This window comes from Zootoca vivipara, chromosome 10 (assembly GCF_963506605.1).
Source record: "Zootoca vivipara chromosome 10, rZooViv1.1, whole genome shotgun sequence".
Taxonomy (NCBI): Eukaryota; Metazoa; Chordata; class Lepidosauria; order Squamata; family Lacertidae; genus Zootoca; species Zootoca vivipara.
This window is the reverse complement of record NC_083285.1, coordinates 64,091,824-64,108,880: the sequence shown is the minus strand read 5'-3', so window position 1 is coordinate 64,108,880 and position 17,057 is coordinate 64,091,824. Positions and strand designations below refer to the sequence as shown.

General features: G+C 44.8%; 1 protein-coding gene across 3 annotated transcripts in view; it reads left to right on the top strand.

The window, feature by feature from the left end:
- ITIH2 (inter-alpha-trypsin inhibitor heavy chain 2) overlaps positions 1-17,057 on the top strand; it is a 41,964-nt gene that overhangs the window by 1,518 nt on the left and 23,389 nt on the right. For 2 of the 3 annotated variants that reach the window (XM_060279212.1, XM_060279209.1), the window contains exons 3-11: positions 3,493-3,528; positions 5,306-5,478; positions 7,100-7,204; positions 9,671-9,833; positions 10,326-10,433; positions 12,798-12,926; positions 13,240-13,356; positions 15,257-15,425; positions 16,221-16,346. In XM_060279212.1, the coding sequence (XP_060135195.1) occupies positions 3,493-3,528; positions 5,306-5,478; positions 7,100-7,204; positions 9,671-9,833; positions 10,326-10,433; positions 12,798-12,926; positions 13,240-13,356; positions 15,257-15,425; positions 16,221-16,346 (1,126 nt within the window). The remainder of the gene's footprint in view (positions 1-3,492; positions 3,529-5,305; positions 5,479-7,099; positions 7,205-9,670; positions 9,834-10,325; positions 10,434-12,797; positions 12,927-13,239; positions 13,357-15,256; positions 15,426-16,220; positions 16,347-17,057) is intronic. The other variant, XM_060279210.1, reaches the window with a different exon arrangement.

Below are 17,057 nucleotides of genomic sequence, written 5' to 3'. Positions count from 1 at the left end.
TATTTTACAAAGCACAGAAGGGAAAGAAGTATAATGAGGAGGAGGAGAAAAACAGAATAGGTACCTGGCAAAGCAAATAATTTATCTTAGAAGAAATCTGAAGGCAGCCCTGTTTAGGGAAGTTTTTAATGTTTGACGTTTTATTGTGCTTTTAATTTTCTGTTGGGAGCTGATTCCCCAGAGTGGTTGGGGAAACCCAGCCAGGTGGGCGGGGTGAAAATAATCAATTATAATAATAATATTATTACTTAAATCCTGCAAGGTGATCTATTCTTGGAATAAAATAAAATAAATTCCTTCCAGTAGCACCTTAAAGGTAAAGGTACCCGTGACAGTTAAGTCCGGTCACGAATGACTCTGGGGCTGCGGCGCTCACCTCACTTTACTGGCCGAGAGAGCCAGCGTTTGTCCACAGACAGTTTTTCCGGGTCATGTGGCCAGCATGACTAAGCCGCTCCTGGCGAAGCAGAGCAGCGCACGGAAATGCCGTTTACCTTCCCGCCGCTTGTTGTTTAGTCATTTAGTCGTGTCCGACTCTTCGTGATCCCATGGACCAGAGTACGCCAGGCACTCCTGTCTTGCACTGCCTCCCGCAGTTTGGTCAAACTCATGTTCGTAGCTTCGAGAACACTGTCCAACCATCTTGTCCTCTGTCGTCCCCTTCTCCTTGTGCCCTCCATCTTTCCCAACATCAGGGTCTTTTCCAGGGAGTCTTCTCTTCTTATAAGGTGGCCAAAGTATTGGAGCCTCAGCTTCAGGATCTGTCCTTCCGGTGAGCACTTCCCGCCGGAGCGGTACCTATTTATCTACCCTGTTTCTCATATTTTAATACATACCCATAAAATAAGCCATAGCAGGATTTTTAAGCATTCAAGGAATATAAGCCATACCCCGAAAATAAGACATAGTGATAGGCGCAGCAGCAATGCCGGCCGCGGCAGGAGGAGGAGGAAAAAAATAAGACATCCCTTGAAAATAAGCCATAGTGTGTTTTTTTTGAGGAAAAAATGAATATAAGATGTGTCTTATAATATGAGAAACACGGTACTTGCAGTTTGATGTCTTTTCAAACTGCTAGGTTGGCAGGAGCTGGGACCGAACAGTGGGAGCTCACCCCATCGCAGGGATTCGAACCACCAACCTTCTGATTGGCAAGCCCTAGGCTCTGTGGTTTAAACCACCCGCATCCCAAAAGAGACCAACTAAGTGGTGCTACTGGACATACCAATGACAAACATAGTTGGTCTCTAAGGTGCTACTGGAAGAATTTTTTTTATTTTGCTTCAGCTACGTCAGACCAACACGGCTACCTACCTGTAATTGTTCTTGGAATGTTGCGCTCTCTCCAGTGTTTTTTATTTATTTTTACAAACTTTTTTTCTTGGTTTTTAAACAAATGCAAATGCAATAACCATTAAACACTTTTCCAGCAGTTCATCCAATGATGTTTGTTTTATCCATTGTCTCTAGACATACACTCACACATTCAGCATTCAAACATATTACTCAATGTAACCCCTCCACTGAGAATATTAAACGTCTGGTAGAAGAAAGTCTTGATATTTTGGTCATTAACATAGTTAAAGAAAGGGGTCTGTGTTTCTTGAAAGGTGTCTCTAGTCATTATGCCTTTAATTGCCCTCCTGTGTCTGGTGAGATGCTCAGACATTGCTATATCCCAGATATTTTTTTCCCATATAATCAGGGGTATTTCAGGCTGGTTCTTCCGTTGCTGAGCTAATTGTGCTGCGGTCACTTAGAAGCCGACTAGTTTGCTGTGGTGCAGGCTGGAGCCTAAGTCTATGTCCAAAGACAGTTGGGCTAAGCCAGGATTTGGAGAAATGGGTTGGCCTGTAATTGCAGGTAAATTGGAGAAAGGTTGTTTTCTGCTGCTCCAGAGAAGCGGACACGGAGCAATGGATTCAAACTACAAGAAAGAAGATTCCACCTAAACATTAGGAAGAACTTCTTGACAGTAAGAGCTGTCCGGCAGTGGAATTTGCTACCAAGGAGTGTAGTGGAGTCTCCTTCTTTGGAGGTCTTTAAGCGGAGGCTTGACAGGCATATGTCAAAAATGCTTTGATGGTGTTTCCTGCTTGGCAGGGGGTTGGACTGGATGGCCCTTGTGGTCTCTTCCAACTCTACGATTCTATGATTCTATTCCAAAAGTTTTCAACGTAAGGGCATTCCCACCAAACACGAATAAATGAATCAAGCTTGCCACCTCCAGTGTTGCAGGTTAACTGTTTCCTCAATGCCAGATGCAGGTCAGACGGGCACTATTGTTTTTCTGACGTACTTTGGGGGCTTCCTAGAGGCATCTGTGTTTCTTTTGATGTTCTTTAGGTTCTTCCTCCTAGTGCCCTCAATCTGGGAAAGATTGAGAGCACTAGGAGAAGGGGACGACAGAGGACGAGATGGTTGGACAGTGTTCTCGAAGCTACCAATATGAGTTTGTCCAAACTGAGGGAGGCAGTGCAAGACAGGAGTGCCTGGCCTGCTATGGTCCATGGGGTCACGAAGAGTCGGACACGACTAAACGACTAAACAACAACAGGTTCTTACATTCACGCAAGCTTTGTGTGCCGGAGGGCTCTGAGTCAATTCCGGCTATAAAAAGATAAGTTGAAAGACCTTCCTCTCCCCGAGACTCTGAACTTCTGCTGATCAGTGTGACAGTGTAGACCAGTGTATTACTGGTCTAGGTATAAGACAGCTGTGTATGTTCCTATTCATTCAACAATTTTTCACCCAAGGTATTTATACAGGGTCAGATTTAGGTTTGATGAGTCCCTAAGCTACTGAAGGTAATGGGGCCCTTTATATGTCCAGCTGTCCTTTGTCAACAACCAATTGTCACTGTTTTTTGTGTCGAATATATGCTATATGGTAATTTATAGACGTATCTAAAGCCATTTGCACATCACAAAAGATGTATTTTATCAAAGTAATTGTACGATTAAGAAGAAGTATATTAATAGTAAAATACAATTAAGAAGATGTATATAAATAGTGAAATAATTATTAAGCTCTAACTTAAAATGATTTTTTACTCATAACAAACTTAATAATGCAAACACATTGGCATTTGGCAATAACACAAGTTCCTTTAGAAACACAATTTACAAAGACTCATAATCTAGTCTCTAGAAACTTGCTATAACATGAAATAATAATAGCAAACCAGTGATATTTTAGGGAGCAGGCTAGCAGGCGGGGCCCATTACTTACATCATAGGAGCCTACACAACACAAAACACTGTTGCTGCATGTAGATTTTATTTTGTTTGTTTTTTTAACTTATATTTTGGAAATGTACATCCAGGTGGTTTTTTTTTCCTTTAATTTTTTTGGGGGGCCCGCTCTCTTGGGGGCCCTAAGCTATAGCTTGTTTAGCTTATTCATAAATCTGGCACTGTATTTATACAACACAGAAGTATGAAGTCTAAGTTTTGGTTCTCATTTCATTCAACTCCCCCACCCCACCCCCAGAGAAGCACATCCGGTGGTGACGACTCAGGAGAATTGGTGAGCTTGCATATTGATTTTTTTCTCTCTTTCTCTTCTATAATTTCCTGCCCCCACCCTCAACCCAGTTAACCATTAGCAGGAGATCAATCCCACTGTTTGTTCAGAGTCCCCCCACCCCACCCCTTGATCTAGGTACCAGAATATTAACCAGCTGGGGTTTGGAAACAGTTTCACAATATTGTCCCAGGAGGCTGGAATGCAGATTGACAAAGCGCCTCACTTGGGGAGAAGTGTATTTTTCTTTCCAAAATATAATTACAGGATATTACAGTCTTTTGTCTACCTGTAACTAGTCTTTTGTTATTAGCCTGCAATCAATATATTTTTATGTGCCATTTTATTTTAATATGCAATCTGTTGTGTGATATGTTTATAAGATCACTGATTTTATTGATATCTTGCAAAACAGTAGGTTAACTTGCGGGTTGTTGGTTTTTTCACCATCTGATTTCACCCGTAATTGTAACATACGTTCTATATTTTATGTAAACAGCTTAGAGGTTTAGATGATTATGCCTGTTAAATAAATAGGCACCTGGGGTGGCACTGGCTCAATTTGGCTCTCGGCGCCTTCTCATGTGGCTAGTCCTCATTTCGGGATCCCTCTGACGGCAGATCCATCTGTGTCTACTTTCACAAACCTTCTCATCAGGCCCGGCTCGCCCATTGACTCTAGTGGCGTGTTGCACCACGGCGCCTGGGCGATCAGGGGGCACTGAGGGGCGCCCCAGCAAGTGGGGGAGCTGTGCGGCAGCCTCCCTTTTCCCTCCACCAGCCGTGCTGGAGAGCAGGGAGGTAAGCGAGCAGAACAGGGGCACTAGGACCCTGTTCCGCTCTGCAGCGCCAGGGTCATCCCTCACCCTGGCGCTGTGTTTCATTGGTAGAGGCGACGCCACATGGCAGCACCTCCCAATGAAACACAGCGCCCTGTTGGCGGGAAGGAACGCAGCCCCTGTTGGCGCAAGGAAACGGCCGTGAAACCAGCAAGCGCCGGAGTTGCGGGAGACGGCCGGGAAGGCCCCAGCGCAGCGCGGCCTGCCCAGGCACCCCAGCCCGCTGGGAGAAGGGAGGAAGGCCGCGTGGAGCAGCGGCACCCCCTCCCCCACTCAATCTGGCATCGGACAGGCGGCTTCTCATGATCATTCATTGCTGGGGCTGGTGGCAGTTGGATCTGCCATGGGTTGCTTACCCCCTTCTCAAGATCCTCAATGAAGATCGGGGCACTGTCAGCTCAGATGATGATCCCTAGGCTGGGCTGATTCAGGAAAGGCTTCTCAAAACAAGTGCATCACTTGGCAAACCTTCCCCGAATCTCCCCACCCTAGAGATAATTAGCTGAGCTGACCATTCCCCATAGTTTCCATTTGCCTTTTTTCTATGCTGCTTTTGCTTCTCGCTCACCTCCCACCCACTTCTGTCTGGGTCATCCAACGTAGACCGAGAATCCTCCGACCAAGCGAGATCTTTGTTCTCTACGCCAGTGGTCCTCAACCTTGGGCCTCCAGATGTTTTGAGACTACAGTTCCCATCATCCCTGACCACTGGTCCTGCTAGCTAGGGATCATGGGAGTTGTAGGCCAAAAACATCTGGAGGCCCAAGGTTGAGGACCACTGCTCTACGCCACCAAGCACCCCGACAGATTTAAACAAGGGAACTACTTGCTCAACCATGAGAGAATCAAAACATCCATTGAGGAAAGTTCTAGAGATATGCATATTTGAAGTTGTACCAATCGCTTCTCTGGCTCCTGCCCAAATATGTTGATTCCTCCAGGTGGCGGGCGATGACAACATAATCCTCCATAGCTACAAGGTCCGGTCCACCATCACATCTCGACTGGCCAACACGATGGTGCAGACCAAAGTGGAAAACCGAGCCAGGCACCCACAGAACCTGGTCTTCGATGTCCAGGTCCCCAAAGGGGCTTTCATTCACAACTTTACCATGTAAGTAAGAGCTGGCCTGATTCCACCAGTTGGTATATGTGCAGGTGACTGTCTAAAGCAGGAGTGGGGAGACTTGAGGGTATTATTATTATTATTTATTAAACTAGCTGTACCCAGCCACGCGTTGCTGTGGCTCATCCCTGTGACTCACCCCACTCTGTTCCATCCCGACCCATGACCCGTCCCAACCCCATTCTCCCACCACCACCCAGGCGAGCCCTCACCTCCACTCAGCTCAGTCTGCAGTTTCGGTCTTGTCCAGCAGGGGTTCCTTGCAAACCTGAGCTGAGCTGCTTTGGAGAGGGAAGCTTTGGTAGCTGCAGTACCAGTGGAGTCGTCGCTAGAGGGCGATGTTTTGCAACCCCTCCTGTTCCTGTTTTTCTTGTTTTTTTCCAAAAAAGCATGTTTTTACCTGTGACAGGTGTGACATCTGTATAATCTAAGCATATGCAAACACTCCCATATTCACATGGAACGTTGTGTCAAAATTTCAACGCAATCGGTCAAGGGTTTTGGAGGTAGCTGGATGTGTACGAACAGGGACCTTTTACATTTTTATTTATATAAATTCTTTATACCCTGCCACTCTGGGCAGCTTCCAGTGCCTACAAAAAAAATTTAAAAAGGTTTTTTATGTATGCTACTACTGCGGCCTGTGTTTTGTTAGCCCAAAAATGGAAAATGAGCGGTATCCCAGCTAAAGAAGAATGACAACTTAAACTGATGGAATATGCACAGCTTGCAGACTTAACATATAGAATAAGAGAACAAGAAGAACATATGTTTAAAGAATATTGGAAAATATTTATTGAATATATGGGGAGAAATTGTGTACACTTGAAAACGTTGGCAACATTAAGATAAATTCAACAGTGTAAATAAGTTTTGATGGATGTAATAATGGAATACCGAATGGTTTAGTTTATGTAAAATATGCAGGGATTTATGGCATGCAAAATGAACCATGGAAAGAGAAGAATGGAAGTCATTTATATTTTAAGGTTGTTTAAATGAATATTCTAAAATGTAAAACAGAAAAACTTTTTATTAAATTATACAAAAAACTTTAAAAAAACTACTAAAAAAAAACCTTGAACCAGGCATGAACTAGAGGCTCCTGCAGAAAAACAGACACCAGTTTTTAATTTTATTAATTTATTTGTGTACATACTGCCCTTCATCCAAATATCTCAGGATAAAAAAATACGAAATACTGTACAAAAAAAACCATAATAAAAACAAGAACAAAACAAACCCATAACCACCACCTCCTCCCACAAGCACATTTATTGCAAAAAAAAAATTCTGATGGCACATTATTCCACATCCTGGGACCAGGGCATCACCATTCTCCTTTCAGACCACAATCGTTCTTTAGAGGTATTTCTCGTGCTGCAGTGACAAAAGAATTCTCCTGCATTCCTCACACCTCCAAGTACCATTCCCCATCAATCAACGAGAAAAGAAATCACCTTTGAGAACTGTCAAATTATTGTCAGAGAAATTTTCATGGGTTTTACAGGGTTTTTGTCACGCTTAGCTTATCGTTCCAGGAGGCTGAGGGACGCTTGGATGAAATTATTTTTGTGTGTTTGTTTGTGACTGGCCTTCTGCCTCTCAGGAATGTCAACGGCATCACATTCACTAGTTCCGTGAAGGAAAAATCTGCAGCCAGAAGTCAATATGCCCAAGCGAGAGCGAAAGGCAAAGCTGCAGGAATATTGAGGTATGGACCTGACTTTCTATCCTTCTATCTATCTATCTATCTATCTATCTATCTATCTATCTATCTATCTATCTATCTATCTTCTATCGTGATGGACTAGGATCTGGGAGCCCAGGGTTCAAATCCCCACTCTGCCATGAAACGATGCCTTATGAGGAACGGCTTAAGGAGCTGGGTATGTTTAGCCTGGAGAAGAGAAGGTTAAGGGGTGATATGATTTGCTTAGTCGTTTAGTTGTGTCCGACTCTTTGTGACCCCATGGACCATAGCACGCCAGGCACTCCTGTCTTGCACTGCCTCCCGCAGTTTGGTCAAACTCATGTTCGTAGCTTCGAGAACACTGTCCCACCATCTCGTCCTCTGTCGTCCCCTTCTCCTAGTGCCCTCAATCTTTCCCAACATCAGGGTCTTTTCCAGGGAGTCTTCTCTTCTCATGAGGTGACCAAAGTATTGGAGCCTCAGCTTCACGATCTGTCCTTCCAGTGAGCACTCAGGGCTGATTTCCTTCAGAATGGATAGGTTTGATCTTCTTGCAGTCCATGGGACTCTCAAGAGTCTCCTCCAGCACCATAATTCAAAAGCATCAATTCTTCGGCGATCAGCCTTCTTTATGGTCCAGCTCTCATATGATATGATAGCCATGTTCAAATATATAAAAGGATGTCATATAGAAGAGGGTGAAAGGTTGTTTTCTACTGCTCCAGAGAAGCGGACACGGAGCAATGGATTCAAACTACAAGAAAGAAGATTCCACTTAAACATTAGAAAGAACTTCCTGACAGTAAGAGCTGTTCAACAGTGAAATTTGCTGCCAAGGAGTGTGGTGGAGTCTCCTTCTTTGGAGGTCTTTAAGCAGAGGCTTGACAGGCATATGTCAAGAATGCTTTGATGGTGTTTCCTGCTTGGCAGGGGGTTGGACTGGATGGCTCTTGTGGTCTCTTCCAACTCTATGATTCTACCGTATGATTCTAAGTTCACCGGGTGACCTTGGGGCAGTCAGTGTCTGTTGGCCGACCCTACCTCACAGGGTTGTTGATTTGAGGGTGAAATGGGGAGGAGGGACCTTGAGTTCCCTGGAGAAAAGGTAGAAGTCAAAAGCAATAGTGAATAAAATTGAAAAGGATGAATTCTCTCCTTGAGGGCCTCAGTCTCCAAAGCCCGAACGCCCATTTGAAATGGATGGAGAGATTGGTAGAAAGGCTTAGCTCTCCCAGAAGTATTGGCCTCTGGGGGAGGAGGGGGGAATCTGTTGCCGATCAATGCCTTATAGAACATATTTCTGTGGAATGTCATAGTGAACCATCTGCAGAAATGGCTTTTGAATAAAAAGTATTGGTCACATTGATGAGAGATAGGTGCATCTGTTAACATTAGACATGGCAAGCTGAGCCTGCAACAAATAAGTACTAGTTTATCCTCACCTTTGAACTGGTGTGCAGACTGCCAGCCAGCCAGGCATTCCCTATTCCAGGATACTCCATTCCATGCCCCCTTTCCATGGCTACTATGCTCAGTTTTGGGTTGGGGGGGTTGCCCCTTAGGGCTTTTAAAAACATGTCTTGTAGTTCTGCAAACCTGCCGGAGCGATATTTAGGTCTGTAGGCTTCTTGTTCAAAGAACTACCACTATTATGAACTGTTCAAGAGATTTCTAGGGACAACTGGCCAACCACCGTTGGAAACAGAATTCTGGCCAATATTGGTCTGATCCACATAGGCAGTCCTTATATTTGAATGCCAGAGGGATGACAAAGAATCAGCTCATTGATTCACAGTTCACATAAGCTTATTTTTAATATGGCAGAAGCACAATATGTTGACTTGTCAGGGGACTGGTGAACCAGTCCTCCAAAAGTCTCAGAGGATGATGGGAGTTGTAATCCACCCAATCAGCTGAGGATGGTGGGAGTTGTAGTCCGCCAAATCAGCTGAGGATGATGGGAGTTGTAGTCTACCCAATCAGCTGAGGATGATGGGAATTGTAGTCCGCCAAATCAGCTGGGGATGATGGGAGTTGTGGTCCGCCAAATCAGCTGAGGATGGTGGGAATTGTAGTCCGCCAAATCAGCTGAGGATGATGGGAGTTGTAGTGCACCCAATCAGCTGAGGATAGTGGGAGTTGTAGTCCGCCAAATCAGCTGGGGATGATGGGAGTCCACTTCCGGGGAACTCTGACAACGAACACCTATCTAGAGGATCTTGAGATGCCTGGAAGCTTTCCCAAGCCTGGTGCAACATAAATGATTAGCAGAAAAAGGTTAAATTGGTTATCAAATAAAATAAAATGGTTGTGTGAAAGATTTGTTTTCTGATGAACTAAATGGAAAATATTTTGAAATGCGGAGATTATTATGAGATGTTTGGGGTCCTCTACCTGCCCCTGTCTCAATTTACTGCTGGCGTTTCGGTGGCATGTTAAGGGCTAGAGTGTTTCTCCTCCCCTGTGTGTGTTGATGGCTGAATTCAGGAGCAACACCCTGGACATGGAAAACTTCAAAGCTGAACTCAACGTGCCGGGAGGAACCAAAGTCCAGTTTGAAATCCATTACCAAGAGCCAATTCGGAGGAAACTATCAACGTACGAGCATGTTATCCCCCTACAGCCGGGCAGGCTGGCCAAAAACTTGGAGGTAAATCAAAAAGACGGGGCTGAAATTGTGGGTTTAGAGCACCACTTTAAAGACCTAGTTAATTTAACTTGCTGTCATGTTTCATGAGAAATCTCTCAGCAGTTTGCAGATCTCAACAAAAAGGAATCTGTGTAAAACAACACGAATTCCCTGTTTGAACCAAAGGAGCGCTTGTGCTGTTCCTCTTCCTAATTCTATAAAATGAAATTTTAAAAAAACTAATTGCAATTCCACATTTTAAGTGCCACAAATAAGCATCTCTGAACAATGTACACGAAACAAAACAACGAAGAACCACAAATATAAATCATGCACTAATTATCAGAATATATTAAGATGCATCAAAACGCAGTGTAATTTTGAAGCCATCCTAAATCGAAGATTCTTCCTGGCATGCTTTGGAAAGATGCGCCGCATTTTTCTAGAGATGTTCCTGTTATTCCATTGTTTCTGTGTGTTGCTTCTAACCTCCTCTGCGCCGTGTGGCCACAGGTGGACGTTCGCATCATCGAGCCTCAGGGCCTTCACTTTGTCCATGTCCCCAGTTCACTTGGAGACCAGTTTGAAGGTGTCCATACGATCTCCAAAGGAGAGAAAAAGGTAATGCAGACAGTCTCCCTGTGGGGAGAAACGGAGCTGCTGTTGGGGCAGGATTCTGGGGGCAGGAGCGCAGGGCCCCACACAGCAGGAGAAGCAGGAGGGACCCACAAATGCAAATGGGTGGCTTTCCACGTTTTAAAGGAAGTGTAGTCCCCATCTAAAGAGGAAGCTCTCCATAAGACCACAAAATCCAGACTGGCGAACCTCAGAAATGTTAGAAACCTCAGAAATGTTAGAAACCTGGAAGGTTCAGGGGCTGGGTTTTCATGCAGTACACAGTTAAACTATGGAACTCCCTCCCTCATGAGGCAGTGATGGCCACCAACTTGGATGGTTTTAAATTATGTTTAGGCACATTCATGGAGTTTAAGGCTACCAGTAGCTATTAGTCATGGTTACTAGTCATGAGGGATGCGGGTGGCGCTGTGGTCTAAGCCACTGAGCCTCTTGGGCTTGCCGATCAGAAGGCCGGTGGTTCAAATCCCCGTGACGGGGTGAGATCCCATTGCTCTGTCCCAGCTCCTGCCAACCTAGCAGTTTGAAAGCACGCCAGTGCAAGTAGATAAATAGGTACCACTGCGGCCGGAAAGTAAATGGCGTTTCTGTGCGCTCTGGTTTCCGTCACTGAAATATACTCAGAGTCCTGCAGTGACTTCATGCTCTATTGCAGCTTGTAAAACAGTGAAAGAATTGCCCTCCAAACCTCAGGCTTTTATATACATTTGTCTGATTGGCAGATTCTGCTTCCCTCCTGGGGCCTGATTGGTCTTTTCCTGCAGACCAATCAGTTGTTGCATTCTACGATCCTACCAGCCTAATAGGCTGATTCACTTCTTCCTGGAGCCTGATTGGTCTTCTCCTGCAAGCCAATCAGTTGTTGCATTCTAGGATCCTACTTGCCTATTGTTCTAGGAGCCAAGCTTAGTACATAACAGTCACAGTGTTCCATTGTGCCAGAAGCGGTTTAGTCATGCTGGCTGCATGACCTGGAAAGCTGTCCATGGACAAACGCCGGCTCCCTCATCCTGAAAGCGAGAGGAGCACCACAACCCCATAGTTGTCTTTGATTGGACTTAACCGTCCAGGGGGCCTTTACCTTTTTTTACAAAAAGTCATGGTGGCTATGTTCACTGTAGGAGGCAATATGTCTCTGAATACCAGTTGCTGGGAATCTCAAGTGGGAAGAGTGCTGTTGGATTTGCAGGCTTCCCATAGGCATCTATTTGCCAACTGTGAGAACAAAGTGTTGGACTAGAAGGTGGACCTTCCACCTGATACAGTGGGGCGTTTACGTTCTTAGGGAATGATTTATTTACACGGGGAGTGTCATTTCAGATTGGGGCGAAGCAGATTAAAAGGGGAAGTTTCAGCAAGGCCCTCAAACAATACAATTTGGCCTCTCAGAAGAAGGGATAGGAACCTGAGTCGGCAAAATCCCTTATTTAAAAAGACCATCATTGGCACTGTTTGCAAATGCAGGGCCGGTGCTAGGGTTTTTGGTGCCCTAGGCGAGGTCACCTTCTCCCCCCCCCCCCCAGTGTGAATGGCAGGAGGGATGAAAAGGGGCACAGAGCCCATGTTGCTGGCCTGGGCAGCAGACACTGTCTCCATGCCGCTGCCGGCGCCGCTTCCTTCCTGCTCTCGGCCGCTTCTGGCCGCTTCCTCCCGCTCGGCCCAGAGGTGCCCGCAGCTTCTGATTGGCTGCTCTTGCAGAGCAGCACACAGAAACGCGGTTTACCTTCCCGCTGTTTATCTATTTATCTACTTGCACTTTGACGTGCTTTCAAACTGCTAGGTTGGCAGGAACTGGGACCGAGCAATGAAAGCTCACCCCGTCGCGGGGATTCGAACCGCCAACCTTCTGATCGGCAAACCCAAGAGGCTCTGTGGTTTAACCCACAGCGCCACCCGCATCCTGAAAAGGCACCTAGGGAACCTTTAACTCTATATCCTCCCAAACTGTGCTTTGCAGTGGAAGGGAAGATTATTTTGATGTTAAAGAGCCTAATCCAGACTGGGACTGCAGCAGGAGGGGGAGGATAAAGCCCCTATAACTCCACTGAAATCCCAATCTGGATCAGCCCACTTTATTTAAACACATGCATGCATAAAATTGTTCGTTTATGCGAACAGCACTGCATGAAACCATCCTGGGAATATAACCAAGGAGCACTGTAAAAACACTTTGGATTGACAGATAATTTTTTTAAACCTGTGTCAAATGCAGGACTGAAAGGGGAAGGGAGAGCTTTTAAAACTGCCCACCGAAGGCCGGTTTGGCATTCAAATTATAGCTGTGGTTTATGCAGATACCATTGGTTGCATGAAAATGCCTCACTTGTGCCATTGTGATCTTCCTTCAAGGCTCATGTATCCTTCAAACCAACAGTGGCCCAGCAACGGAAGTGCCCCACCTGTTCTTCTACAGCAGTCGACGGCAATTTTGTGGTCACTTACGACGTCAACAGAGACAGCAAAGCTGGCGAACTGGAGGTACTGTACATTAGCTATGCAGGTGGGGAGCACTTTAAGGAGCATGCTTAGAAATGTGGGCTAGATAGTCGTCTATCAATTGGACTCTCTGGCACCAAAGCAAGCGGCTTGGGGAGACACATGCTAAAATATTCCATAGGGAATGAGCAAGTCATAACTGCTTATTACGGTATTTCGATTTCATGACCTGTGAGGGCCAAACCCGGCTGGTTGCCAGGAGTCCTGCCCATTTCAGAACTTCCCAAAATAAAATACCTTCTATGTTCCTTTTCTAGGAAATGAAACATCCAGGTTCCTTCTTTTTATTTTGCAGATCTTCAACGGGTATTTCATCCACTACTTTGCTCCTGAAAACCTGGCTCCTCTGCCAAAAAACATCCTCTTTGTGATCGATGTCAGCGGTTCGATGTGGGGATTGAAAATGAGGCAGGTAAGTGGCAGAAGGAACAAGACATCAATTGTGGGAAGGTTTCATCCATCTTTGGATAGGAGATGGTTTCATTCTTGCTGCTTTTTTAAGGCATCCATTTGTTTCTGGCATAAGGTAAAGGTAAAGGGGCCCCTGACCATCAGGTCCAGTCGTGTCCAACTCTGGGGTTGCGGCGCTCATCTCACTCTATAGGCCGAGGGAGCCGACGTTTGTCCGCAGACAGCTCATGTGGTCATGTGGCCAGCATGACAAAGCTGCTTCTGGCGAACCAGAGCAGCACACGGAAACACCGTTTACCTTCCTGCTGGAGCGGTCCCTATTTATCTACTTGCACTTTGATATGCTTTCGAACTGCTAGGTGGGCAGGAGCTGGGACCGAGCAACGGGAGCTCACCCCGTTGCAGGGATTCGAACCGCCGACCTTCTGATCGGCAAGCCCTAGACTCTGTGGTTTAACCCACAGCGCCACCTGGGTCTCTGGCATGGCCAGAGGCAAAATTCGGCAGAGCTTCATGAAAAAGACCAATGGAATCCGTTTGACCTGGTGAAAGATAATGTGTGTTTGGAGGGGAATAAAACACTGCATGTCCAGATTATTTAAATAAATATTATTATATGATGAACACGCAATCGGGATTTGAACTATGAGCAACAGAAGGGATTGACAGGACAGGTAAAAGTCTCTTTTAACAATGCAATAGCTTGATACAGGAGTTAAGATAAGGAGCTGTTAACCGTTCAGGGCTGTTTATTTTTCCATGCCTCTAAGAGGTTTTTAATGGAAAGGGAAAGTGCGCGTCGGGGTTTATGAGATTCCATAGGAGTTAACACTGGGGGACCAGGGTCCCATCTCTGCATACCTGTAACCCTGAAATATAAACAGATGCCAGAGGGTTTGCTGCATGTCAGGTGTCGGTACATCAGCCAGGGTGGGCTCAGACCCATTAAAACTGAAATTTATCCCATAATAATGAAAAATGTAGTCCATAATCTTAAACACCCTTACGAGGGAGAAATCTCCACTGAAGATGGTGGGGCTTACACCTGAGGAAAATATGCAAGGGATCGCATTTGGGTTTTTTTAAAAAATAAATAAATAAATAAACTTTATTGAGATTCAAATTAAAATAAACACACATATATACTCACACACACACACTTGAAATAATAATGAAAACATACAAAATCATAATAAATAAGAGATCTAAAATTAACAATATTAACAATAAAAATATAAATTGAAAATTAAATTCATACATACAACTTAAATCCAACTCAGATTGTAATACTTGTGACTCTGAAAGAATTACGAGTAAAAGCAAGACAGAAAAAAAGAAAAAAGGGGGGGAAAGATGAAGAAAATACAGACAAAAATTATTCAATCAAAACCAAAATTATTATAGTCATAGTATTCCAAGTACACTCCTCCTATAATCTCCTTTAATTATTTCCCTTTATTTCCACCCCTCCTATTTGACTTCCACTCATCTCTATCTCAGGTTCATCGGATACTATGTTACAATGCTGCTTCCCCATATTTCAACTAATATATACCCTTAAATGTCTTATATGTAGAAATTCATCATCTATCAACTTTCTCAACTTGAAATAAATCTAAGCTATTCAATACGAGATCTAAAAATAAACCCAGGATTTTACCATGGGGCAAGGGATTGCATTTGAGGTCACCATCGCCGCAATTGTTTATGGCCAGATAGCTCACAAGATGAAGAAAATTGCACAATTCGCTAAGTTGCAAAACAGAGCAAAATTTAGTACCTGCCAGTCATTTTAGGCAACGCAGTGCTACAATTGTGAAATGGATTAATGTCCTGTGGCTTTAGGTTATATGAATGGAGAGCGGTAACCATAGTTCTATCTGCGACTGTTCATTTTACAGACGGTTGAAGCCATGAGAACCATCCTAGGGGAACTCCGCTCCGAGGACCAATTTTCAGTCGTCGACTTCAACCACAACGTCCGGAGCTGGAGAGACCAGTTGGTGCAAGCCTCCAGATTGGAGACAGAAGCTGCAAAGAAGTACATTGAGGGAATCCATCCCAATGGGGGTGAGCATGGTACCAAAGTAGGTTTATGGAATGCATCATAGAAGCAATTAAAAGTCGAAGGGAATCTTGCAGATCATCGTGCACAAGTCCTTGCTCAGCACAGGAAGCTTCAAACTACAGCATTGCTGGTAGGGGGGTAATCTATCGTCTGCTTAAATGCCTCTGGTGAAAGAAACCTTCACCTCCCAAGGCAAGCTTTTGCTTTTAATGTTCAGCTGAAATCTGTTTCCATTAAATATGTATTACTTAGATCCCTGGAGAGACAGAGAACTGGTCCAATCCATCTTCTCCATGACATCCTTTTCCGTTTTTGAAGACATCTCCCTTTAATCTTATATTCCCAGACTAAACACGCCTTGCTCGCCCCACCATCTTGGGTAACCCCCTTTTGCAGGACATGCTCTCGTTCAGCCTTCCCCAGCCTGGTGCCCCCCCCAGCTGTTTTGGGCTACAGCTCCCCTTATTCCTGACCATTGGCAGAGGACGAGGAGGAGTAAACTATTGTGCTCAGAATTCACTGATCCAAAATTAAGGGTCCAAAAGCCCCACTGAATACTATGCCTGCAGTACTACGCTCACTTACCTGGCAGTAAGCCCAATCGAACTCAACTCAACTCATTGAAGCCACATTGGACTTGGGTTTACTTTTGAGTAAACATCTATAGGACTGCGCTGCAACTCTCCCATTGATTACTGTGGGGGAAATAGGGACGTCTTTAAATTCAATAGGATTTAAATGCGCCTACTTCCCTCCGCATCTGTCGTTTATTGCCTCTTTCTCATTTTTTGAAACAGGAACAAACATCAACGACGCCCTTCTCCGGGCCATCTTTATTTTAAATGAAGCTACAAGTCTAGGATTGTTGGATCCAAACTCTGTATCCATGATCGTGCTGGTGTCAGATGGAGATCCCACCGTTGGTAAGGATCCTGCAGCTACAATGAATAACTAGCTAGCAGCACCATTGAGTTCAGTGAAACCTGTTGCATGCATGCATGTGCACACACACAATATCCTTTCCATTGCCTATTCATAATTATTTGTGCTCATTCATAATTATTTGTGCTCATTCATAATTATTTGTGCTCATTCATAATTATTTGTGCTCATTCATAATTATTTGTGCTCATTGGGGTGGTCAAGTGTTTGGGGGCGGTTTGGGTTGGGAGGCCAATTCATCAGGGATTCTTTAGCTGTGATTGCAGGGGATCGGAATAGATGATGATGATGATGGTGATGATATTATGATTATGATTTTTATTTTATTTATACCCCGCCCATCTGGCTGGGTTTCCCCAGCCACTCTGGGCAGCTCCCAACAGAATATTAAAAATACAATAAAAGATCAAACATTAAAAACTTCCCTAAAAAGGGCTGCCTTCAGATGTCTGAAGTTGTTCATTTCCTTGACATCTGAGGCGAGGGTGTTCCACAGGGCAGGCGCCACTACTGAGAAGGCCCTCTGCCTGGTTCTCTGTAACTTGGCTTCTCGCAACGAGGGAACCACCAGAAGGCCCTCCGCGCTGGCCCTCAGTGTCCGGGCAGAACGATGGAGACGCTCCTTCATTTGGCACCAGCTGTCAAAGGGGAGAAGATAGCTCTCCTATAAACTACAGTGGTACCTTGGTTCT